General features: G+C 41.7%; 2 protein-coding genes and 1 pseudogene across 3 annotated transcripts; 2 read left to right on the top strand and 1 right to left on the bottom strand.

The window, feature by feature from the left end:
* The first annotated feature begins 6,617 nt into the window (after positions 1 to 6,617).
* On the top strand, positions 6,618 to 10,961 carry LOC146504953 (peroxisomal membrane protein PEX13-like). Its single transcript, XM_085182005.1, has 4 exons — positions 6,618 to 6,796; positions 8,772 to 9,478; positions 9,744 to 9,866; positions 10,035 to 10,961. Exons 1-4 carry the CDS (start codon positions 6,723 to 6,725, stop codon positions 10,412 to 10,414), a joined length of 1,284 nt encoding a protein of 427 aa, XP_085038131.1. The 5' UTR covers positions 6,618 to 6,722; the 3' UTR covers positions 10,415 to 10,961.
* A 3,267-nt stretch (positions 10,962 to 14,228) lies between these two features.
* On the top strand, positions 14,229 to 26,465 carry LOC146504951 (peroxisomal membrane protein PEX13-like; annotated as a pseudogene). The gene is made up of 4 exons (XR_014877464.1): positions 14,229 to 14,321; positions 22,789 to 23,392; positions 23,658 to 23,780; positions 23,949 to 26,465. The product of XR_014877464.1 is annotated as a peroxisomal membrane protein PEX13-like (transcript).
* LOC146504952 (uncharacterized) lies at positions 14,904 to 20,120 on the bottom strand. The gene has a single exon (XM_085182004.1). It carries the CDS (start codon positions 19,413 to 19,415, stop codon positions 15,624 to 15,626), a length of 3,792 nt encoding a protein of 1,263 aa, XP_085038130.1. The 5' UTR covers positions 19,416 to 20,120; the 3' UTR covers positions 14,904 to 15,623.
* Positions 26,466 to 26,594: the final 129 nt, after the last annotated feature.

Here is a 26,594-nt window from a genome sequence, read left to right as displayed (position 1 = left end):
GACTTTAAACTATAAAGCTCTGTGTTTTTCAGTTACCTCGGTTTTGCATGGGGATTTAAAGAGTCCGTTCACTTTTGTGACTAATATTGATCTGAATTAACAGATCAATAACAATGCCAGGATCAAAACTAGCTCTCTTTCCCACTGATTTATCTATGAAGTTTGGAGCATGCCTTTACTTCCATTCTCTGATCCTACAATTTCCAAACTTCCTGCTGCACATTTTAATGATAGGTATTGTACAGTATGTGTTGCTAGAACAGCTCCTTATGCAAGACCCAACTCATGTTCAGAGCAGGGAAAATCCCATGTAGCTGTTGCTGTGAATGTTTGACTAGAAACAGTATATACCTGTCTGTTGCTGAGTGTTCAGCAGACATGTGTGGCCTCATTGTTTTCACTGATTATTTTTCATGTGAGGCACACACACACACACAAACAGCCACCCAATCCAACCCAAATCAGGAAGTGTATTAGCCACTGCTTAAAATACTTTTAAAGTAGCAGTAAGTACAAATTTGCACACAAAGGAGTTGACTTTTGTACTTCAGTGTTACCCATTGAAAATTGGTACCAAATGTATAGCATTCAAAAACATGATTTAAAATGAGCAGGAACCAAACAAAGACGGACTGAACTCCATCATGATCAAGTGTATAGTTTGTCTGTGTGACTTGTCTTTTTAAATCACCACATTTAGTTTTTTTCTAATCAGAGACCATAGCTGAATGACCTACAGCTATTTGGCTAGCTAGTTTGTTTAGCAATTACAAAGGATGTTAAATTTGGCTAGTCAAAAACTGGCTTAAAATGAACCTGCTTGAAAAAACAAAACAGCCACACTGTTACACTGCTACAGCTTTAACTTTAAGCCTTGTTAGTCCAATAGAACAAGCAGTAAAATGTAAACAGAAAGGACAGTATTTAAGCTAGCTTATTCAGTCCAGACATAACTGAACTGAATAAGCTAGCTTATACCGTACCTAAGTTTAATTTGCTAATTTTCCAATAGACAGGTTTAAGTTTAAGCTTATTGTACTAAAGCTTATTCTGGAAACTAAAAATACAACTTAAATAGAATATGCTATAAAAATATATTATAGAAAAAACAAACAAACAAAAATGCAGCACTAAGAGCTTACTAGTTTAGTCCTTTAAAACAGAGTACAACGTTTTAAGCCATCATTCATTACTAGAATGATTGCAGCTTACTGACCATGGCCTGATATAGTTTTTGCGATAGGTTATTTACTTTACTACAACTGCTTTTTGAGTATTGTGGTTTCATTTCTAGCTCCTTCCAGAGTGCCCAAATGATCTCTCACCACTGATAAAAATGTCATGCTGATTCAATTTATCAATATGGTTAGTCAAGAAAATCCTAAGTGCACTTGTGATAAGGCGATATGCCTGCTCCCACTGAAACTATTGCAGCTCTTTACTAGCCTACTGCATCAACATGGAACTGCAAATGGCTGGTGCACTGATACTGGTTCAGCTGTTGATTATTTGATTGCAGAACAAAAGGATTCAGTGTCATGATGCCTTCGCATCAGATGACTTAATAATAATTGCCTGCATTACAACACAGTTACCTAGTTTGACTCTTTTGCCTCTACAGTCGTGACATTACTGCATTTCCCTTTTTTGACAAGCAGCCACTCAATTGTGTCAACACAATGTGGCAGACAGACGCATTAATGGACACGGACTTCGAATAGCTTCTGTACGTTCCACCAACATTTTTCTCTTGGCAGTTCCACTTTTGTTAGAGTTTGTTTATTCCCCTTTGTCATGTATATTTGTACAATACCAAGTAGTTGACACAAAGAGGAAGGGTGAAGCTGTGTGTGTAAAAAAGTACGCTCAACACTCTCAGGTCATTCCAGCGTGCTGCCCATAAAAAATACAGCAGGAACACTGGAAGTTCAGAATGAGGGCTGAAATTGACACGTCAGATATACGGCACTGGGGAAAGCTTAGGGATTATTTGAACTAATCTTTACTATGATCACCACCTATTTCGATTGTGTAAACACAGGAATATACAGGGCAAGTTTCTGGCTGCCCCGCCAAATTTATTTCCAGTTGATTTAAATGTACATCTCAGAGGCTCTTACAAAAAACTTTCTTTTGGTTCCTCTTCATTTTGGTGATTTCTTGCTCATTCAGCATTAGCGGGGAATAGATTGCCTGTCTTTCAGCTCCAAGACCCAAACCAAGTTTATACTGCTGGGTTCTTTGTGCTCAAAGAGAAGAACAAACAAAAAGGGACTAGGAAGTATGAAGCAACCAGAACCCTTCAACACAACATCAACAAAAAAAATAGCAATTTTTAGCTTTATAAAGGGAACAGTTACAGTAACTGTTACTGTCATTGCTAAAAATTGTGGGTGGGTACTGAGTTCAACTAAACTCTCTCAGTCTGGAAAAAAAGGTGGAAGTGATATCCAGTGGGAGAGAAGAAACTGCTGACCAACAATGTGATAGCGTACGACACATAACCAGAGCCTGGAATGTGTGTTAGCTAGCAGATGTCAGGGTTTGTTTTTTTCTTTTGAACTTTAATTGGCATCCGCTTCATGGGTTAGTTTTTTTTCTTTAAACTAAGCAACTCTAGAAACTTTTATCTAGCTTTGTCAAAAGGTTGCTTTTTTCCCCCCCTTTTTACTTTTTTCCAGGTTTTATGCTAAGCTAAGCTGCCTAAGCTAAGCTATTGTGGTTTTGCAGTCGCGTAACCGCTACATGCTAACTTTTCTGAAATTTTGGTGATGCTTTGGGCCCAGTGACATACGCCTACAGACTGGTCACATACCATCTGGTTACCACTGTTCACAATGGAAAAATGTGTATTCCCTGACAAGGTTGGCAAAAACCTCAATCTTATTGCTTTAGTCACTAGCAGATTGTTGCAGTCACCTGTAGTTTGCACTGAAGACACCAACTTGTCTGCAAACACTAAACCAAGTACTAGTGAAACAGTGAGAAGTGTGAGACAAAAATGAAGCAGAGAATATTGATCTATAGTAAAAAATAGAGCCTTTTAAAATGTGTTGGTCGTGCTGAGATACAACTGATAATTTGATACATTTGTTTCTGACAGTTTAAGCCCAAAGTAGCATTTCTTTATCATGTAGAAATACTGAGAAGTATCATTAAAACTGCTCTTCTTTTTCTTGTATCAAAATATCTAAGGGATTAAATGTGTAGTTAAAGTGTATTTAATGTTTTTACTTTCATGTTTAAAGTGTATTTAATGTGACAGATAGGAGCGTTTCACTGGTCCGGCTCACTTAAGATCAAAGTGAGTTGCCTATGGCCCAAAACATAAAATGAATTTGACATCCCTGCCATAGAGGTTGCCTAACCCTTATTTTGAAAAACCTGTCTTTGGATAATAGTATTCTTTCAATTTGCTTTCACAGTCCTGCTTCGGTGTTACAGCATTTTTGTGCATCATCAAAAAGTGTTTACCAAAGAATGCAAGCTTGACACAACCCAACATGTTTGGCATCATGTGGGACAAGATTTATAAAAAGTTCCAGGTTCGATTTTTCCCAGAAGAGTGGCAGATGCAGTATTTGTACAACCAACAATCACACTTACAAATCCACAACCTTTTAGCATGTAATAAATTAAATATCTTTAGTTCTGTGAATTAACTCAAGTGTAAAAATCATTCTTCTTCCAATATCATCACAATCTGAAAAGGTCACAGGTCACAGTTGCTTGGCACGAACCCCTAAATATCAGAAGCATCATCAGATCAACAGTCTTCCCCCACTCAGTGTCACCACAGGCAGGCACTTGGATTCGCACCTTTGGCCCTGGATTCTGACACCATCACGCCACAAAAAGGCAGCCTCGGTATTGTACACCTACGCTGTGAGATCACACTGGTGTTTTCTGTAGTCCCACCCTAGGGAATCTAATGTGACAATGCTGCGCACACCCCACCCCCACCCACCCACACGCACCAACAGTGCTTGACATCACAGGACTCCCTCCTGGTTCTTAGTGGTTTTTTAAACCACACTGTACACCTCCTTTGCTCACGCTCACAGCAGCGGAGTCACAGATCACCCCCTCAGTTAACTGACGTTACTGAGAGCTAGTGAACGCATCCTCAAGCCAATCTCACACAACAGGTTAAAAGTCAAATCTTGAAGCTGCTGTCAGCAATATTTCTGACAACAGAAGTCTTATAATGCTAATATATATATGTCTATATCTATAGATATAGATATCTATAGATATATATTCTCAGTGTCAGAGGTGTGAAACAGCTGCATGTTGTTTCTTTTTGCTAAGCAGGTTACAGAGGATAACACAGAGATGTTATCAGGTCTTAGCAACTTTACTGTCTAGATAGAGGAAATTGTGTCATCTCGGGTGCATTAGAGTGGGGACAGGAGACTTTGTAGTGTAGTATTTTCTTTGGTTATCAAAAGCTGTTGACTCACATTTCACATTCTGACTGCCAGTTCTAGGTTTTGTAATAAAAATCCAAACATCAGCAACGTGTTGATGACTCTCGTCAGATTATATTAAAACTGACTGCATATTAGTTAGTAAAACCATGGTTTTTAAACAAAAACGTGTTCTTTGTTTAATTACAGAGTACAAACAGGGGAAATTCCCTTTCATCTGTAATGTTAAAGCCCACAGAAGTGCATCAGTCTTATGTGATGAGTCACAGCACCCTCTGTTGGACAAAAGCACAAAGTGCAAATGTTTTTTAAGTTGATGACATTCTGAGATGACCTCACACGTCACCCAATTTCTTCTATCTTTGTTTTTTTTTTCCCTCTCAGGGGTGTAATGACTGTTTTACCTGTAAATACTGAATTTTTGCCTCTCTCTCTCTCTCTCTCTCTCTCTATATATATATATATATATATATATATGTGTGTGTGTGTGTGTGTGTGTGTGTGTGTGTGTGTGTGTGTGTGTGTGTGTGTGTGTGTGTGTGTGTGTGCAGCACATAACAGCAGGGTGTAAGATGCTAGCAGTCAGGGCATACATGGAATGTCATGAATGTCATGACCAAGTGGCCGGCATAGTATACCTGGTCATACTGTGCCAAGCATGGCCTGGAAGTCCCAAGGTCAAAATGGGAGATGCCCCCAAGGTGGATGAGAATGACCAGGCTAACATCCTGTTGAACTTCCAGATACAGACAGACAAACTGGTAATGGCTAACCAACTAGACATAGTGGTGGTGGACAAGTAGTGACAGATGTAGCTATACCGAATGATAGCAACATCGGGAAAAAGGAAGTCGAGAAGCTCAACAAGTACCAAGGGCTGGGAGAATAGCTTGAGAAGATGTGGAGGATGAAGACAACAGTGGTCTCAGTAATCAGGTAATCTGACTACTCGGTACAGTGACCCCCCCAACCTGGGCAAGTGACTCTAGGAGATCAGACGCAGTCCTAGGAACAGCAAAGATACTGCGCAGGAGCCTCGAGCATCTGGTAGAGGACCGGAGGATGAAGGATAAAGACCGCCTGCAGGGAGAGAGGGGAATTTATACCATCCAAGGTGTACACTCAGTGCAGGGGAACAATATGAGAACTGTGAGATAGACTGGAGATAGAGTAATACTGGAAGAGCATGTGGGAGAAGGGACCCATAACAACAATGCTCAGTGGCTAGCAGAGCTAAGACCAGACCACAGCAACCTCTCTGAACAGGAACCAGTAAGCATCACAGTGGAAGACATCCAAGAAAGATTAACAAGATCAACAGGACCCTGAGAGCCTTCATCAGGAGTTTGTTGATCACTAGAGGCCAACTTCGAGCCAATACCACAAGTCACCATCAAGTGTGGGATCTGTAGTTGGAAGAAGTGTAGTTGGATGGTAACAAAGAGAGGGAAAGGAGTCAGGAGGGGGATGTACTACCAGAAGGCAACACTGTAGACATTAAGGACAAAGAGTTTTTAATCATATGGATGGCATTTGGATTTAAATTAAAATAAGATGAAATAATTCATGATTCCAGATTTAAAATGAAGCCACAAAGGACAATGATTTGTCAAAAAAAAGTGACAGAGTCCAGGAGCATTTTGAGGCAGAAATGAAAGGAAAGGTAGCAAACACAGAGAAAGAAACAGAGAAAATAGCTCTGAATAAAATGTAAAAAGACTTTCAAATACCAAAAATGATTTCATTGAATTAGAAATGTGCATGAAGAAACAAGAAAGACCTCAGCATTAACATGTAGACTTGGACAAGACTAAGACTTTTCCTTAAACAGATTTTTCCTGTTTATTTTATTTCAGAAAATAAAAGTTAAGTCTAACCTCACAGATGTCAGAGAACTCACAAAATTAACCGCATAAGGTCATATTTTGGCTTAATAGATAGAAAATTTACTTAAATTATGCATTTCGTCAACATTACACTACAGGTCCACAGAGTACTTCACACTGCAGTAACTGAGCTATCACTGTCAAAAAGTTCCTCTGGGGAACAGTGGAGTGGAGTGGAGTGGAGTGGAACGAGGGGCAAACACCAGTTTTGGGCTACTTTTTTGACAGTGAGAGCTCAGTTACTGCAGTGTAACTCCACGCCAGATGGTGGCGGTAAAGCGTCTATTCTATGTTTTTAAACAACGATAAAAAACCCAAAGGAGAAGTGGAAATACGGGTAGGCAGTAGTGAAGGTGATTCTGCGAGGGCTCTATATTATTTGTGTACTGTGAACATATATTTTGCTATGGATTCACAGCCCCCGACACGGCCATGGGAAAGGCGGATTCCTGGCTCAGTTGGTGCATCTTTAAATTACAGGTGAGCGAATTTCGGAGGGGCCGCAGTCGCGAGAAGTCGCTCGTGTTTACAACTGCAGCTGCTCGCAGTTGAAATGCTAAAGTTGTCGCTGTCACTTCGTGCAGGAGTTGTTAGACGACAGTTGACATTTTGTTTTAATAATTGACACGATGGTGAAAATTATTGCAAAACGGTGAGTCGTGTTTGCGCTTGTAAGAGTAATTGGTTGCCATTAAAGATGCCCCAAAAACAAAAACGGCAACTAATTATTTATCTGCACAGCCGTACAAGTGGCTAACTGCTAGTTTGGTCCTCTGAGGCCGTGTCCTAGTCAGTGTGTCTCGCTAGATTTCTCTCTCTCTTCTGTTAATTGAGCGTTTTTGTTTGTTTGTTTTGTTGCAATTCTGGTTAATAAGTGAAATTAATAAAAGCCCCAGAAATATTTGAATTGCATTTTTGTTTGTTCTGTAGTTGTTAACAGTCAATTCAGAAGAAAATGTAGCTGCTGTCTTCCTGTTGCTGTTTGCCAACAAACTCAGTTCCTTCGCCCGATAATTTCCTGCAGAAAATGCATATATAGAGATATATCCTCTGCAGAGCGTCTTGGGTCTGTCCCGGGGCCTCCTGGTTGTACATGCTTGGATCGCCTCACCTAGGAGGCGTCCTTGCCAGATACCTAAATCGTCTCATCTGCCTCTCTTCAGTGTGAAGGAATAGCAGTTCTACTCTGAGCCCCTTTCGAGTAACTGAACTCCTCACCCTGTCTTTAAGGGAGAGGCCAGCCACCCTTAGAGAAAGCTCTTGTTTTTTTGTTTTTTTCCATTTGTCAGTCCTCTGCTCACCTGTCCCCAAACTCGTAAACAAGACCCAGAGAAGATTAAACTCCTCCGCTTGCTGCTGCAAGTCACATTTTTTTAAATTGTCTTATTATTATATTCGGATAATTATAAAAATATATGTACAACAGTTTGTTTATGCAGTCGGCTGGCATTTGTATATATACAGCAGTATTCTCAAGCAAGCAATAGTGAACGCACCTGTGTGAGGCAAATTCCACAATCACAGCTCAATCAGTCCCCCCCCCCCCCCCCCCCCCCGACACTTTTTTCCACTTTTTTCCACTTTAAGGGGGGAAATGGAATTAAATCTGCACACATCTTTATCTTTTTTGGACATATCAACATATCCTTTTAAGGTTAAGAGAATATGGTCATCAGATTGGAGAAGCTGAACAATCAGAGCTGTGATAATGATATTTATGGATATTTAAGGTGTGTTGACTGGTTCATAATGTCAGCTCACATGAGAAAACATCCCATGCTAAAAGTTGCCGGTAGCTGCTGGTTGATGGTGAGCAGCACGGTGAATTTACTGTGTATTTTCCACAGTCTGCACAGATGAAGAGTAGCAGAGCTGGAGATGAGGCAGGAGGAAGAGTTGACTCAATTCAATTTCAGTTTATGTATGTAGCGTTAATCACAACAACAGTCACCTCAAGACACTTTATACTGCAAGGTGGAGACCCTATTGTAATACAGAGAAAACTAAATGATCAAAACAAGCCCTTTTGAGCGAGCACTTGGTGACTGTGGGAAGGAAAAACACCATTTTAACTGGAAGAAACTTCCAGCAGAACCAGGTATAGGGAGGGGCAGCCTCTGAGGACTGGTTGGGGTTGAGGGGAGGGAGAAAGGACAAAAGACATGCTGTGGAAGAGACGCACTCTATAGAATAGAATAATCCTTTAATTGTCCCACAAGGGGAAATTTGGTTGTAACAGCAGCCAGAAAGACACATATACAAACAAACAGGACACAGAACAGAAACATAGACAATTTTTCTTACATATTTACATATTTGAGCTGTTGAGCAGTTTGTGGACTGTGGTTTAGCTTGACTCCATGATGTTTCTGAACTAATGCTTTGCTCAATTAATGTTGCAATGAATTATGGGTGGATTTTACTGATATTCTATCTTTATGTTGTCACCAAACAGATCTACAGATTTGGGACTAGCTAGAGGCTCCTCCATCTCTGCTGGCCCTTCTGTCCTGCCCAGGATGGCGCCCCCGGTTCCCCCTCGTCAGGTCCAGCAGTCCTACCGTCCATCCTACAGCTCCTTCTCCCAATCTTACAGCCCCTATGGGAGCTCCATCTATGGTGGCTACAGTCCTTACAGCTACGGCTATGGTGGCAGCTATGGTGGTGGCTACAGCCTGGGAGGATACAGACACGCACCTCACCTTGAAGACGTCCCCCCCAGCAGGTTTGTGCAGCAGGCAGAAGAAAGTAGCCGCGGTGCCTTTGAGTCCATCGAGAGCATCGTCCATGCGTTTGCTTCAATAAGCATGATGATGGACGCCACCTTTTCTGCGCTACATAACGGTTTCCGTGCCGTACTGGAAGTAGTCAACCACGTCACACGACTGCGTGTGCACCTCACCCGGGTTTTGTCAAAGTTTGCTCTGGTGCGCACATTGCACTACTTGTACCGCTTGGTGCAGAAGCTGCTCGGGCGGAGGCTAGACCCTGAGGTCGAAGCCCTGTGGCCCAACCCCAGTGAGGCCACTGGTACGAGATCATCCAGAGAGATGGAGGACCAAGCAGTTAAATCCTGGCCCATCTTAATGTTTTTCGCTCTAGTCTTGGGTGTACCCTACCTTATCTGGAAGCTGAGCTCCTCTGCTGACTCTGAAATCAAAGGTAAGGCTTGCAGATGGAACAGCAAGCACTCACATATTCATAAAGATACATTTTGTTTTGTTGTTTGCACTACACATGTAAAGATGAGTCTGCTTGTATGACATCATGTGCCTTGCTGTAACTCTGTGGCAAATAAATTGGGTATCATAGCTCCGTATGCCATTAGTCACTTTACAACTGACAGTACAAAGCAAGTGGACTTGCTTTTAATTAAAACAAGTTAAAATTATGAATGTCTTTAATTCAGTTTCCTTGCTTGATTTAGACACTAACTGGGCAAGTGGGGAGGACGACCACGTGGTGGCCAGAGCAGAATATGATTTTACAGCTGCTTCTCAGGAGGAGCTTTCTGTGCAAGCTGGAGAGATGCTCAACCTCGCTCCTAAAGGTGATGAGCTTTTTACTGGCTGCAGGACATTTGATTCTGAGTGCTTTGACCAAAAATCTTCTATTTTTGTTTTCCTTATCTTGGGAATAACAGATGAGGGCTCTTCTTTTGTGTGAACGTGCACCATGTTTACATCTATCACAGTGTTTTCCTCTCCCTCGTGTGTAGAGCTTCAGCCCCGTGTGCGTGGTTGGCTCCTGGCCAGTGTGGATGGTGAGACCACAGGGCTCGTCCCAGCCAACTATGTTAAGATCCTCGGCAAGAGGAGAGGCCGCCGGGCCGCAGATATGGAGAGGCTCGCTCAGGCCCAGCAGGCGAACACGCAGGCACCCCAAACAAGCTTGGCTGCACAAATGCAGACAACTGGAGCCCAAGGCTTTACCCCGGACCCCGCCTCTGCCTCTGCCTCTGCCTCTGCCTCGGCTTCCTCAGATGACCTTCTGGAGTCAGCGTACAGGGAAACACCTGCTTCATTCAATCAGGGATCATCCACCTCCACCATGCCCTCCAACACACCACTTAACATCCCTGAAAAGACTGATCCATGATCTTTGTGTCCATAAATGTTCATTCATAACAGCGGTTTGCTGAGTGTGTAACTCTGGAGCTTAACTAATAATCTGCTGTTAGTTCATATTTTGGGGTGGTGGGCAATCCACAGACCTCATCAGGAACCGTTAAAGTAATTTTCAATTCGATTTTTTTTAACGCAGTATGGACCTTCTTATTACTTGCCAAGAATTGTTTCCTTACACAAGGCTCACTGCGTCTGAAAATCTGAGCTTAATTTTTTTTTTAAACTCAAAGCTTTTACATGAATAAACAAATGAGTATTCTAAAATGTGTTTTTAGGCGCACTGGCACATTATGTGTACAAGGACAGTGTAAGAACACAGTTAAGGTGTTTTGTTTGATCATGTGATCACATTTTGTTTTCACCCTCACATGTTCGGGTTTCTGTATAGTTTTCTGTGACGTTAATTGGATCTATTCAGAATAAGAAAGGGGCGAATTTTGCACATTTTCAACAGTTACCATTCAGAAATTTTTGGAATATTTAATATAATTATTATGAAAATAAATAATTTAAAAATCGTTTTTGTCCATTGTGCTATGAGGTATCAAGTGACAATGTTAGAAATTTTGTCAAGATTTTCAATTTCAAAACTTGGACCTAACTGTTTAGTTTTAGTTTATGCTCATTTAAATGACATATTAGTATAATATAATTTCATTGAATTTGTTTTAAAGTCTGACTTTATGGCAGAAGCACTTGATTTGCGACCACTGTCTCCAAGCAACAGGACGCCTGCTGCACTGCGCCAACAGTGACGAGTCACCGTTGCAGATACAGACCGACTAAACGCATTTTGTTAATCGAAAGTGTTCTGGGGGTAGATTTTTATGTAGTATTTTGATAGTGTAACCTGCCGATAGCATTTTCTGTGTTGTCGGCTTAATGACATACATACGTCAATTTAAATAGCCACTTGCTCAGCTAACTGTATGCTAGCTAGAAGCTAATGCTACCTTCCATGGCTATCGGAATTACTGAGGCAGAGTTGAGCCTGAGGGCACATTTTTGATGTTCTAGTTCACTTTCGCCTTTGATTTAAATGTCATCGCATAGCCACCGTGCTCAAACGCGTTGAGAGAGAGAGAGAGAGAGATAAATACGTCGGTGTAAATCCCACCAGAAGGTATATGACGCAATAGGACGGACCACATCACTAGTGACTGTCGTTTGATATTTACGGGGAGTACCTGAAGGCAGCAGATCTGTCCCGTCCCGCAAACCTAGCTAGCATTAGCCGGTAGGAGAACACCGCAGCATCAGCATCATCCACACGCACAATGAGATGAAACATTTACCCGCTTATTAGATTGTACGAGACGACGGTGAGGATTATCTCACAGACCAGAACAGTAAGTGTCATTTCTGTTGTTGGATGTGTGTCCTAGGAAATCTGAGGATTTTAATGTGACCTGAAAGCATCTGATGTTGATTCAGCAGGAGGGCAGAGGCACTCGGCCTACCCTAATCTCTGCCTCTACTGCATCCCATAAACGTACAGCATCTACCCGTATCATGTACAGTACATGAATGATCAGTCTCCTCTTTCAGCTCATACATAGTCACCAGTATGCTCTAACCTGTGATGCATTTAATAACAGAAAAACAAAACACAGGAACTTTGAATAGTAGTGAATGGCAAGTTCAGCCGCCAAGCAAAGTCTTTTACAATAAACTTCATTTTTTTTCCTCAATGAAAATGTGTTTCTGAGGCATAACAACCAAACCATACTAAAGAAACAAACAACATTTGTCTCAGTAGTTGGCCAAATTTATTATTTTATGCAGTGGTGCACAGTTTCACAACTGGTCCATTCCTTTTATCCAGCAATTTATTATCTGGGCTATAAAACGGTCGCTCAGACGCTATTGGCCCACTCTACTTACCTCACAAATAGTCCAAAACCTGAAAGTTTCAGTTTTGGAAGATCTACACAACACCCGCTGTCTTAAAAAGGCCCAAAACATCATAAAAGATAACTCACATCCTGGTTACTCCCTGTTTGACCTGTTGCCCTTAGACAGACGGTACAGAGCAATTAGTGTAAGGACTAGTAGACTTAAACACAGCTTTTATCCAACTGCAATAACACGTCTGAATACTGCTACAAAAAAATGCCAATCATGCCACTCTTGTATTAATCTATATGCTGACTATGCGCAGAATGCTTAAAGGCAATTAAAATGGGTGCTAACTGCACAGTGATTTCAGCTCTAATTTGGCTATGATGATCAAACAGATGAAGGAATTTATTGTTGACTTGCTGCCTGTTGTTTCCTGCCCTCTGTGTGTGTAGAGATGAGTCGCTTCTGTTCGGATAACAACAACTTTCCCTACGACAACAACGTCCTGGTTTTGGACATGGTGCTGGGCTCCCTGTGGGGTGTGCCCCAGCCCATAAACTGGGACAATGTGGCCAAGCTAGTACCAGGCTTTACTCCTAAGGAGGTAACTGGATCACTGGGTAACTAGAACCCCTTCATCCATCCTGCCTCTCCATCCATCCCATCCCGCCCATAGTTCGTTCCATGCTTTAGTAACAAGAGGCCTGAATTTTTAATGAGAAATAATTCTGTGGCTCTGATGCAATTGTGTTGCAGTGTGCCCGTCGGTTTGAGGAGCTGAAGAGCATGGGGGGGTTTCCTCATGTGGATAACCAATGCAATGCCCTGATAGAAGGAAGCAGCTCCCCGTCAGACCTCCTCTCCACACTGTTGGACACTCGGGACATAGTGGAGAGAGGAAGTGGCCAGAGCAGCAGCAGCAAAGTTACAGGTCAGTTACTTTCACCCACAGATAAAAACTTCAATAAGTTTAATCAGGAGGAACTGGTTTTATCGATAGCTTTACTCATGTCTTTCAAACTTCACAGTGGACAGTACACAGTTCATTGTACATGGGGAGCAAGAGCTGTATGTGTGCATTTAAACCCTGGGAACCACAAGCTCAGGCTTCAGACAGCTCGAAATATGCTGTTTCACACAGTTTCCTACACTTTTGGCTCTGCATGATGTCAGTGAGGGAGGATATACTAAGTTTGGTCATCTCAGGCACACAGTTCTGGCTGTGAGCACAGAAGCCCCACCCACCTGCTGTTCAAACCTTCTGTTTGCAAGAGGCAACCAATAATCTTTCAGACAGTGGATAAACTCGGGGGCTTCACCGTGAAATTAAAGAATAAAAACGAACCACAGGAAATGAGCGTAATAGGCAAACATAAGTATAATAATACCATAATTTATTGTGTTGTTACATACTACTAGAAAGTGCTGAGTAAATGTGAAATTATGAAGGCTATTTATATAATTTGACCACTTTTGGTCTTTATATATTTGCCTGTTTTATGCTGGCTTCCTTCCACAGTCCAAAGACATCAGGTTTCCAATGTTGGCCCCCACAGTTTTGTGGTTACAGGCTAAAGACAGTTTTCGTCTCATTTGCGTGCACCTGTGACGTGGTGCATGTTAATTAAACGCTGTGCAAGCAGTCTCATTCTTGTTGCAGCAGAGTTTGTTTGACATCTCTCTCATCGGTGGGTAAAATTGACAAACACCCAAATTTACCCTGCAGAAGAAATCCTGATCTTACTGTGTCTACTTTGTGTCTTTAACCAGTTTTCCCTTTTGAAAAACTGGAGTCTTCAGCTGGTAGGACACTCTTTTTTCATGATATCTGCTTACTTTTTTAAAATGATTCAAAATTACAAATGAGGAACCTACAAATGTTGCTTTAGACGAGAAAGAAGTGTGTGTCTAAAAGCCTTGACCTTTGCCCTTTCAGAGACAGCAGTCTCTTCTGTCAGAGGATGAGGAGTACACCACAGGGTCAGAGGTCACTGAAGACGAGGTTGGGGATGAAGAGGAACTCTCTAAGAAGCAGGGTGGAGAATTTATTCTTGTTTTTTGCATCAGCAGGATCTCATTCTCTATTTCACACGGCTGAAGGGCAGCCATGAAACTGCTTAAAAAGTCTGTTTGTGTGTGTGTGTGTGTGTGTGTGTGTGTGTGTGTGTGTGTGTGTGTGTGTGTGTGAGAGAGAGAGAGATAAAGCCACGCATTACATTAAAGTCACTGTTGCAGAGACAGATGTTGTTGACGTAATTAACAGCTCTCAGTGTGCTTAAGTGGCTGCTAGGAAACACGTTTGTGTCCATTTGGGCTCGTGTGTGTGTGTGTGTGTGTGTGTGTGTGTGTGTGTGTGTGTGTGTGTGTGTGAGAGAGAAAGAGAGACTGACAGAAGCTGAGCTTTTTTCAAAGTGATTTGAAACAAACTGCAGCAATAAGGGCAAACTAGTGCACAGTTATGTTTACGTGAGCGTTATTTTGTATGCATTTGTACAGTTCAATAACTGTGAGAGTACATTGAGAGCATTTAGCTCTAGTAACAGGCATTTGTACCAGTGAGCATGAAAAAGTAGGGCAAAGACCTAGTATGTAAGCACTGACTGGTACTGTACAGTGTGTGTGTGTGTGTGTGTGTGTGTGTGTGTGTGTGTGTGTGTGTGTGTGTGTGTGTTTTTATGCTCGAGTGAATGAATAAACGAGTCAGTTTTAAACAGTAGCAATTTAAACAGTAGAAGAGTAGCACTATATTTATAAAGAAGTACAAACAACAATTATTTGATGCTCAAATTAATTAATTAATATCCAGTTTATTTCCAATTAGTTCCAAATTCATCTTGAATTCAATTTAATTCAATTTTATTGAATTCATATAGCAGCAAATAACACCATCAGTCACTTCAAGGCTGTATGTATTATTGTATGGTAGACCCTACAATAATACATACAGAGAACCCAACAATCATATGACCCCCTATGAACAAGCACTTTGGCGACAGTGGGGAGGAAAAACTCCCTTTTAAAAGGAAGAAACCTCCAGCAGAACCAGGCTCAGGGAGGGGCGGCCATCTGCTGCGACCGGTTGGGGTGAGAGTAGGAAGACAGTTGTTGTAGGTCTGATTGAAGGACTGATGTGATGGTAAGTTGACTGCTGCTCCGCTTTGAATATTGAGTGATTAGTGAATTGATTTTAAGCCCAATTGTGCCCAAGTTTAAGACCATATTCATTGGTTGTTTTTGTTGTTGTTATTACTTTGGGCTTTTGTTCACAAGAATTGCTAGCTTCCCTAGAGTTTTGGACACCCAGACAATCAGATGATTGCTGAGAAAGCACAAGGTTTTTATAACCCTGTGCTATTCATGTCAGTGCAGGATGGTCTCCCTGAGAGGCCAGTGTTGAAAAAGGGATGCTTCAGAACCTCCGAAGGTGTTATGCGCTGATTTGCTTCCAAGGCCAACATTTGTTTGATTAGCCTGACAAGTAATTGTTGGCCATTTTCAGGTCCTCGCCTAACCTTCATTAGTTTTTCGAGGTCATCGAGACACTTAAGTTTTATATATCGAGTTTCCTTGGATTGATAATCTGTCTCGTATTGAAATAGTTCTTTGGTCTTAAATGTCCAGCGCTGTTCGTTGTAGTTATCTTTGATGAAATAGAGATCAGTGTACTCGCCAGACTCTAGAAGATGATCTGGTAGCTGACCCTGGGTTTCAGTTATGAATCTCAAAACATCATAATCGTCTTCCCCAGGATAGAGAGGCACCCCTGTAGCAAGCTCCACAGCTACCAGCCCCAGAGCCCACATGTCAATTGCTTCATCACATGGAATGCCAAGCATAACCTCGGGTGCACAATAACCAACCGTCCCCACACAGTGACCAGGAATCAGTGCAGAAGCAGGACGTGCGAGGCCAAAGTCTATAAGTTTGACTTTGATGGGAGACTCATGGCGATTCACAACCATTATGTTTCCAGATTTGAGGTCACTATGCACTATTCCCACAGAACCCAGGTGGAACAGAGCATTTGCGAGCTGATGCAAAATTGGACTGAGTTCTCTTATTGGGAGACCCTGGTCCCCTATGTAGTCCCACAGGCTTTGGTCGAGGAGTTCAAAATTTAAGCAAATACGCTCCCCATCGAGGAAATAGCCGTTCCATTCAACAATGTTGCACCTGTCTGGATCCAAGCGTCGCAGCTGCTCCAGGATGAAAATTTCCAGTTTTGCCTGTTGCAGATTTTCAGCGTCTCTCTTGTTGACTTTAATAGCCACAGTTTGGTTGTTTTTTGTATCGCGACATTTGGTCACAACACCAAAGCCTCCTTCCCCAAGGAAAGCCTCTACCACGTGGTGATCTCCCAAAATGGTCCCTTCAATTATTTCAAGATCATCTTCAGAGGAAGACGATATTTCAGAATCATCGTCAGAGGAAGATGATATTTCGGAGGAAGATGGGTTTGCTGAGGTGTTGACGTATCCTTTTTGTGGAAATTCAACTGAGTTTTGGAAACTGCAGTTGAATTTTTGCGATCCATGACTTTCCCAGCTTGAAGGCTGCTGAGAGAGCACAAGGTTTTCTCCCCCTGTGCTATTCATGTCAGTGCAGGGGGCTCTCCCTGAGAGGCCAGTGTTGAAAAAGGGATGCTTCAGAACCTCCGAAGGTGTTATGCGCTGATTTGCTTCCAAGGCCAACATCTGTTTGATTAGCCTGACAAGTAATTGTTGGCCATTTTCAGGTCCTCGCCTAACCTTCATTAGTTTTTCGAGGTCATCGAGACACTTGAGTTTTATATATCGAGTTTCCTTGGATTGATAATCTGTCTCGTATTGAAATAGTTCTTTGGACTTAAATGTCCAGCGCTGTTCGTTGTAGTTATCTTTGATGAAATAGAGATCAGTGTACTCGCCAGACTCTAGAAGATGATCTGGTAGCTGACCCTGGGTTTCAGTTATGAATCTCAAAACATCATAATCGTCTTCCCCAGGATAGAGAGGCACCCCTGTAGCAAGCTCCACAGCTACCAGCCCCAGAGCCCACATGTCAATTGCTTCATCACATGGAATGCCAAGCATAACCTCGGGTGCACAATAACCAACCGTCCCCACACAGTCACCAGGAATCAGTGCAGAAGCAGGACGTGCGAGGCCAAAGTCTATAAGTTTGACTTTGACGGGAGACTCGTGGCGATTCACAACCATTATGTTTTCAGATTTGAGGTCACTATGCACTATTCCCACAGAACCCAGGTGGAACAGAGCATTTGCGAGCTGATGCAAAATTGGACTGAGTTCTCTTATTGGGAGACCCTGGTCCCCTATGTAGTCCCACAGGCTTTGGTCGAGGAGTTCAAAATTTAAGCAAATACGCTCCCCATCGAGGAAATAGCCGTTCCATTCAACAATGTTGCACCTGTCTGGATCTAAGCGTCGCAGCTGCTCCAGGATGAAGATTTCCAGTTTTGCCTGTTGCAGATTTTCAGGGTCTCTCTTGTTGACTTTAATAGCCACAGTTTGGTTGTTTTTTGTATTGCGACATTTGGTCACAACACCAAAGCCTCCTTCCCCAAGGAAAGCCTCTACCACGTGGTGATCTCCCAAAATGGTTCCTTCAATTATTTCAAGATCATCTTCAGAGGAAGACGATATTTCAAAATCATCGTCAGAGGAAGATGATATTTCGGAGGAAGATGGGTTTGCTGAGGTGTTGACGTGTCCTTTTTGTGGAAATTCAACTGAGTTTTGGAAACTGCAGTTGAATTTTTGCGATCCATGACTTTCCCAGCTTGAAGGCTGCTGAGAGAGCACAAGGTTTTCTCCCCCTGTGCTATTCATGTCAGTGCAGGGGGCTCTCCCTGAGAGGCCAGTGTTGAAAAAGGGATGCTTCAGAACCTCCGAAGGTGTTATGCGCTGATTTGCTTCCAAGGCCAACATCTGTTTGATTAGCCTGACAAGTAATTGTTGGCCATTTTCAGGTCCTCGCCTAACCTTCATTAGTTTTTCGAGGTCATCGAGACACTTAAGTTTTATATATCGAGTTTCCTTGGATTGATAATCTGTCTCGTATTGAAATAGTTCTTTGGTCTTAAATGTCCAGCGCTGTTCGTTGTAGTTATCTTTGATGAAATAGAGATCAGTGTACACGCCAGACTCTAGAAGATGATCTGGTAGCTGACCCTGGGTTTCAGTTATGAATCTCAAAACATCATAATCGTCTTCCCCAGGATAGAGAGGCACCCCTGTAGCAAGCTCCACAGCTACCAGCCCCAGAGCCCACATGTCAATTGCTTCATCACATGGAATGCCAAGCATAACCTCGGGTGCACAATAACCAACCGTCCCCACACAGTCACCAGGAATCAGTGCAGAAGCGGGACGTGCGAGGCCAAAGTCTATAAGCTTGACTTTGACTGGAGACTCATGGCGATTCACAATCATTATGTTTCCAGATTTGAGGTCACTATGTACTATTCCCACAGAACCCAGGTGGAACAGAGCATTTGCGAGCTGATGCAAAATTGGACTGAGTTCTCTTATTGGGAGACCCCGGTAATTCCGGTCCCTTATGTAGTCCCACAGGCTTTGGTCGAGGAGTTCAAAATTTAAGCAAATACGCTCCCCATCGAGGAAATAGCCGTTCCATTCAACAATGTTGCACCTGTCTGGATCCAAGCGTCGCAGCTGCTCCAGGATGAAAATTTCCAGTTTTGCCTGTTGCAGATTTTTAGGGTCTCTCTTGTTGACTTTAATAGCCACAGTTTGGTTGTTTTTTGTATTGCGACATTTGGTCACAACACCAAAGCCTCCTTCCCCAAGGAAAGCCTCTACCACGTGGTGATCTCCCAAAATGGTCCCTTCAGGTATTTCAAGATCATCTTCAGAGGAAGATGATATTTCAGAATCATCTTCAGAGGAAGATGATATTTCGGAGGAAGATGGGTTTGCTGAGGTGTTGACGTATCCTTTTTGTGGAAATTCAACTGAGTTTTGGAAACTGCAGTTGAATTTTTGGTATCCACAACTTATTTCAAGCTCATCTGAGCCAAAGGATGTGTTGGCTGACATAGTGTAACGTGTCTGCTTGTTTTGTGAATTGGTGAGAAACAAAACTGAACTTGTTTTGGTTTCTGTCATAAAATGCTCTCAAAACTTCTCGAAAGGGTTTTCGTTGCTGTCAGGTCAATGTCCGTTAAGCCATAAAGTGTAATAGGTGAGCGCTCCTACTTAAGGGTTTTGGGATCAAAGCAAAGTTGCCACGTCAGAAAGGATCAAAGCAAAGTTACCGCGTCACAAGGAATCAAAGCGTTGCGCATGCGCACACGTAGTTGTTTGTGTAACGTCGTTCAATTTTGTTGAATTTTAAAAGGAAACTGACAGTTACAAAACTTTTTGTTCGTTTATTTGTATTTGGGTTATTTTTTGGTGTTTTTTTTTGTCGTTTTTTTCTGCGTACCATATCCAGCTTTTCTGTATAAAGTAATAAAGAATCTTGGATTTTAATATTGTAGTGCGTGGATTTCGGATTTGGTGCTTAAAACTTCGTGAAACTGTAACCGTATTTCATTCACCATAAATAACTATCTGATTTTGAATAGTTTTGTTATCAGATACAGAAGTCTAAAACCAACATTTCTCTGCCTGGGCTGCCTTGTAGCTCTGCACGTTGTCTCTTCAATGTGTGACCCCCTCCCTCCCCGAACAGTCGGGGGTGAGCGCACTAACGTGTCCGGAGGTTGCCGTTATAATGAGTGTTTGCTGGAACACGAAAAATAAAAGGAGTCTGCAAGAAGGATTTGTACGTTTTCACAATGGGGGAGTTTGCGTAAGTCCTAGTAAATAATTTTCTGGAATGTGTACGTTACACATGCTAATTTTTAAAATTGTTTTTATTATTTTGCTAGCTAGCAAACTCGTGGGAAATGATTGAAATGTACTCAGTGTGATGCAATACGGTGCCGCTATTATAACAGTTAGTTATTGCAGGGTAATTTATGGAATATGCTGTGAATTTAACCAAGATTACACGGCAGTAGCAGTATTGCGAGTTACTTCCCCAAAGTGAAAGCTTTAAACGTTAGCCCGATGCTAAACTAGCCAACTTAAGGCTTTCTGATTGAAGGCTAAAAGCGGCGTAGTCACCGAATAAATAGAATATTGATTATATTTTTGTGTATTGCTGCAGTTTTTTTTTTTCAAGTTTTAACTTGGTGATTTTGGCAACCTTAGGGGGAAATAATGGTAATATGGCTGATCCATATGGACACAAAGAATATGCACTTTTTTGTGCTACCGAAGTTCCCTCGCTTTCATTCAAAATCTGTTTATCATTAAACAACTTAAACATAATTGCTTCAAACTCACATTAAGGCCTGTGGGACACTATCAGCCACTGAGACAGTAGACAAATGAATATTTCATACCTTAAGGCTGCCTGTTTATTTAAGTGAGATGAACAATACATTATAATTGTATATAAAAATATCACAGATGATTGATTAAATAGGTTTTTGAAAGATGCTTGTGCATTCTTCAAGTCTTATATGTTGAATTAAACCGAGTATGTCATCTGTTCAAAGTCTCTCCCAGTCAGTGCTGTTCTCTGTGCCTGTCTTACTGTACATGATGTTATTAGCAAACACTTTAAAGGTGATTAATTTAGGACTTCAGCAATAACACAGACTGCAATGTAGTTAAGCATCTTACAGTTAGTTTTGAATGAATGAGAAAAGACAAGCAAACATCTGTCTCCTATTCTTTTGTGTCACGTAAGAAAGAAGCATAAATATCTGATGAGAAGACTTATTAATTTGGCCTTTGATCATGATCTTACTGAGGTGATGCGAAGTGAAATATGCATCCTTTTTTGGTAATGTGCTGGAAAAGCTTGAAGATGGAGATTGATAGTGTTTACAACTTGCTTGAATGTCACCCTGAAAAAGGTGTATGAAGTAAAATCTGATTTTGATGCTTTCAGCACAAAATTTAGTCACACAGTCAGGACAACATCTGATTTACCTTCATTGGGAAACATGTTTAAAGCAGGAGTTCAGTACATATTTGGTTTTTTGTACATTTTTTTTATAGATCTTTATGTTTATTAACTTTTTTTAATGTATTCTTATGTTTTTTTAAATTCTATATATTTTATACATGTGTTACATTTACATTTTCATGTAGCTTTTTTTAAAAATCTTTTTTTGTATTTTGGTATCTTTACCTGTCTCATAAATTCAGGGCTACATCCTTTCTGTAGACAAAGAGCTTATCTTGGAGCCTTCAGCTTCTTCTTTAGTACTTTCATAGGTGGATGTAGGAAGTAACAATAATATGTGATGATAATCTGTGATACATGAAATAATCTTATAATAATAGTAATAATGGATCTGTTCCTGTCAGGAAAATGCTCGTGCATAGGTTTCATTGTGCTTGACATCGTCCTTATTACCACCACAGCTCTGCCTCGCAGTGACAGTTTAGTTGCAGTTTCGAGGCTCATTTGTGTACCAGCATAAAGACTTTCCTCGCAGTGAGCTGTGATCTCAACTACTGAGCTGACGCATGTTATAGTTAAAGCTGGATATTTTTTCTCTTTCGTAAAGTGTTTTCATTGAACAGACTGGTTCATTATTAATTGTTTTACATATTTTGTCTTTTATGAACGTAAACAAAAACACTGCTAGAATTAAAGTATTAGAAACAATTAAAATACAGTGTAATTAGTACTTTTAGCAATTTGATAGATGCCTTTTATTGTATTTTTTAACATCAGCATGCTGAAGGACTTGTTTAGAAGAGAGTGCTAATTTATATGCTAAAATATGTTTTTCTTTTTGGCCAAGTTGGTGAAAACACTTTATTATCCTCTAATAGATTTTTTAAATGCTTGGTGATCATAGTACCCAAAGTAGCTGCATCAGGTAGTACTTCTGAGAGGATCAGAAGTCCCAGGTATACTGGTATTAGGGGTTGCAGCTGTAGGGATGACTCTTTCTGCAGCCTCAAGCTGACTGTTTCCTCTCAGATGTAAAAGGCTGATGATTTACAAAACAGACACTGCGTCGTTCAAATAGATGAGGCTCATCATAAAATAAGAGATACTTTACTCTCTGAGCATTGTTTCTAGTGTCCATTCATCCATTTAGATTACTCGGGTCTTAATAAAGAGCTTAAGAAGAGATATTGTTAGAACTTAGAAATAGGAGGAGCAATTCAGACGTTAAGTTTTTAATATGTATCGCTGGACAGAAAAAAGTGGCACACCTATTCGTCTTCAAAACAGGTTTGACTGACAGGTTAAAAGCTTAGAACACAAGATGCTGAAACTTTACATACATGGCTGTTACATACTGGGCTGAACTGGCAGCTTATCAGAAGTAGCTTTTGATGCTGGCAGTGTGAGAGCTGAAAATCCCAAAGTCATCCTATTTTCATCACTGACTGGTTTTAATCACGTGATGGCTTCATGTTACCATGTGCTCTGACTAATGATCGCATAATGTTATTTCAGGTCCAGCAGTCCTACCGTCCATCCTACAGCTCCTTCTCCCAATCTTACAGCCCCTATGGGAGCTCCATCTATGGTGGCTACAGTCCTTACAGCTACGGCTATGGTGGTGGCTACAGCCTGGGAGGATACAGACACACACCTCACCTTGAAGACGTCCCCCCCAGCAGGTTTGTGCAGCAGGCAGAAGAAAGTAGCCGCGGTGCCTTTGAGTCCATCGAGAGCATCGTCCATGCGTTTGCTTCAATAAGCATGATGATGGACGCCACCTTTTCTGCGCTACATAACGGTTTCCGTGCCGTACTGGAAGTAGTCAACCACGTCACACGACTGCGCGTGCACCTCACCCGGGTTTTGTCAAAGTTTGCTCTGGTGCACACATTGCACTACTTGTACCGCTCGGCGCAGAAGCTGCTCGGGCGGAGGCTAGACCCTGAGGTCGAAGCCCTGTGGCCCAACCCCAGTGAGGCCACTGGTACGAGATCATCCAGAGAGATGGAGGACCAAGCAGTTAAATCCTGGCCCATCTTAATGTTTTTCGCTCTAGTCTTGGGTGTACCCTACCTTATCTGGAAGCTGAGCTCCTCTGCTGACTCTGAAATCAAAGGTAAGGCTTGCAGATGGAACAGCAAGCACTCACATATTCATAAAGATACATTTTGTTTTGTTGTTTGCACTACACATGTAAAGATGAGTCTGCTTGTATGACATCATGTGCCTTGCTGTAACTCTGTGGCAAATAAATTGGGTATCATAGCTCCGTATGCCATTAGTCACTTTACAACTGACAGTACAAAGCAAGTGGACTTGCTTTTAATTAAAACAAGTTAAAATTATGAATGTCTTTAATTCAGTTTCCTTGCTTGATTTAGACACTAACTAGGCAAGTGGGGAGGACGACCACGTGGTGGCCAGAGCAGAATATGATTTTACAGCTGCTTCTCAGGAGGAGCTTTCTGTGCAAGCTGGAGAGATGCTCAACCTCGCTCCTAAAGGTGATGAGCTTTTTACTGGCTGCAGGACATTTGATTCTGAGTGCTTTGACCAAAAACCTTCTATTTTTGTTTTCCTTATCTTGGGAATAACAGATGAGGGCTCTTCTTTTGTGTGAACGTGCACCATGTTTACATCTATCACAGTGTTTTCCTCTCCCTCGTGTGTAGAGCTACAGCCCCGTGTGCGTGGTTGGCTCCTGGCCAGTGTGGATGGTGAGACCACAGGGCTCGTCCCAGCCAACTATGTTAAGATCCTCGGCAAGAGGAGAGGCCGCCGGGCCGCAGATATGGAGAGGCTCGCTCAGGCCCAGCAGGCGAACACGCAGGCACCCCAAACAAGCTTGGCTGCACAAATGCAGACAACTGGAGCCCAAGGCTTTACCCCGGACCCCGCCTCTGCCTCTGCCTCTTCTTCTGCCTCGGCTTCCTCAGATGACCTTCTGGAGTCAGCGTACAGGGAAACACCTGCTTCATTCAATCAGGGATCATCCACCTCCACCATGCCCTCCAACACACCACTTAACATCCCTGAAAAGACTGATCCATGATCTTTGTGTCCATAAATGTTCATTCATAACAGCGGTTTGCTGAGTGTGTAACTCTGGAGCTTAACTAATAATCTGCTGTTAGTTCATATTTTGGGGTGGTGGGCAATCCACAGACCTCATCAGGAACCGTTAAAGTAATTTTCAATTCGATTTTTTTTAACGCAGTATGGACCTTCTTATTACTTGCCAAGAATTGTTTCCTTACACAAGGCTCACTGCGTCTGAAAATCTGAGCTTAATTTTTTTTTTAAAACTCAAAGCTTTTACATGAATAAACAAATGAGTATTCTAAAATGTGTTTTTAGGCGCACTGGCACATTATGTGTACAAGGACAGTGTAAGAACACAGTTAAGGTGTTTTGTTTGATCATGTGATCACATTTTGTTTTCACCCTCACATGTTCGGGTTTCTGTATAGTTTTCTGTGACGTTAATTGGATCTATTCAGAATAAGAAAGGGGCGAATTTTGCACATTTTCAACAGTTACCATTCAGAAATTTTTGGAATATTTAATATAATTATTATGAAAATAAATAATTTAAAAATTGTTTTTGTCCATTGTGCTATGAGGTATCAAGTGACAATTTTACTGCCTTACTTTCAGTTAATGTATTTTGTTTTGCACTATGCATATTTTATATGCCATTAGGTCATTTATTGTGAAAACTCTCATGTAGGAACTATTGTACTGCATGTTGGTTCCACTGGTGCCCATGTTGATGTGCACGCCCATGGCAAGTTGAAGCAAGAGAAGCCAATTTAATTCAGAGAAAGTTGTTTCTTAAAAGTATCTGTAAAGTGCTCATTTCTGCCTCAAAGCATGGGTCAGCCAGCGAGTTCGACGGTGGCGTAGTTTGTGATCAAGGTGAAGCTGTAACAACCCCAAGACCTTACAACTAACATTAAAGCCAACTTCATGCCATCAGTAAAATAACTCTTTATTGACTTTAAGAAGAGGTAGAAGTGATAGTCGAACTCGGACCTGCATGATTCCCGGCCCCCTTGTGGTGACATCGTGCCAATGCACCAAGGACCAAGCTGCTGCAAATGTTAATGGACACACAAGTTCACAGTTGCTTCTTCATAAGGATGTCCAGAAGCCAGACATTAAAGTTTATGTTTGGAAAGATGACACAAGGAGGGAGAAACAATAAGGAACTGTGTTAAGCCTGACAACAACAGCATCACAAGTTAGCAAGAAGGGAATTAATGCACTCAAGTTCATAATTCATTACTCAAGTCAGGTTTTCAAGTCAAGGAGATTTTGCATCAACAAATAAGTGCATTACAAGAAAAACAAAATGTCAGACACAAATGAGACAGAAATTGAAGCTCCCAGTGCAGAACAAGCTGCAAGGCAAGTGGATGAAACCTCTTTAGAGCAAACAGTGCAAATAGAGCAACGTAGAAGTGAAAGGCCTCGCATGCTCACAGAAAAAGGAAAAGAATTCCATAAAGAAAGGTTACAAGGGCTGCAACGTCACTTGGACAGTATTTATGACAGATGGAAAGCATTAATCAAAGTGGCAAAAAAATCTGTTATAAAAGGAGATCCACCTGACATTCTTGAAGGTCACATGAACGTTGTACAAAGAGAAGCAGCCGAGCTTAATGATATTTATGATGAATGCAGAGCAATGGGTGGACCACCTCATGATATGCGTTCCAAGCTAGACAAATGCACATCAGTGACTACAGTAGTTTTGCAAAAGATCAAATGTCACATTAAAGGAGAAACTCAAGAGGAGATTGTATGGCCTGATGCAGGCTCTATATTTACATCCTCTAGCTCTGTTAGTGTCTCAGTTCATAGTCCATTTAAAGCCAATACAGTTCTTTCTAATGGTTCCTCCTCCAAAAGACAAGAAGCTGCAGCACAGTATGAAGCCACAAAGGCTGTGCTTCAGATAATGACAGAACAAGAGAAGTACAGAGAAAGAATGCAAACGCTTGAAGAAGAAGACAAACGCATATCCGCAGAGCAAGCAGCTGCTGCAATGTCACAACGTCTCCTAGAGGAAAAGGAGGAAACTGAGCGCAAGTTACAAAGAGAAAAGGCGAAAGCGGCCGTGATAAAGAGACAACAAGAGGAAAGTGCTGCAAGGAGAAGGTCAGTTGAGGACTTAAGAAGAGAAATTGAAAGATTGGAAAATCTGAAAGGACTCAAAGCAGCACGGGCAAAACTACAAGTTTATGACGAAGACTACGTTTCAGTAAAGCAAGAAAGAGTCACTCTAAACCCTGCAAACTTACAGGTAACAGAGT

The sequence above is a fragment of the Neolamprologus multifasciatus genome, chromosome 13 (assembly GCF_963576455.1).
Source record: "Neolamprologus multifasciatus chromosome 13, fNeoMul1.2, whole genome shotgun sequence".
Taxonomy (NCBI): domain Eukaryota; kingdom Metazoa; phylum Chordata; class Actinopteri; order Cichliformes; family Cichlidae; genus Neolamprologus; species Neolamprologus multifasciatus.
This window is presented reverse-complemented; position numbering and strand designations above follow the sequence as displayed.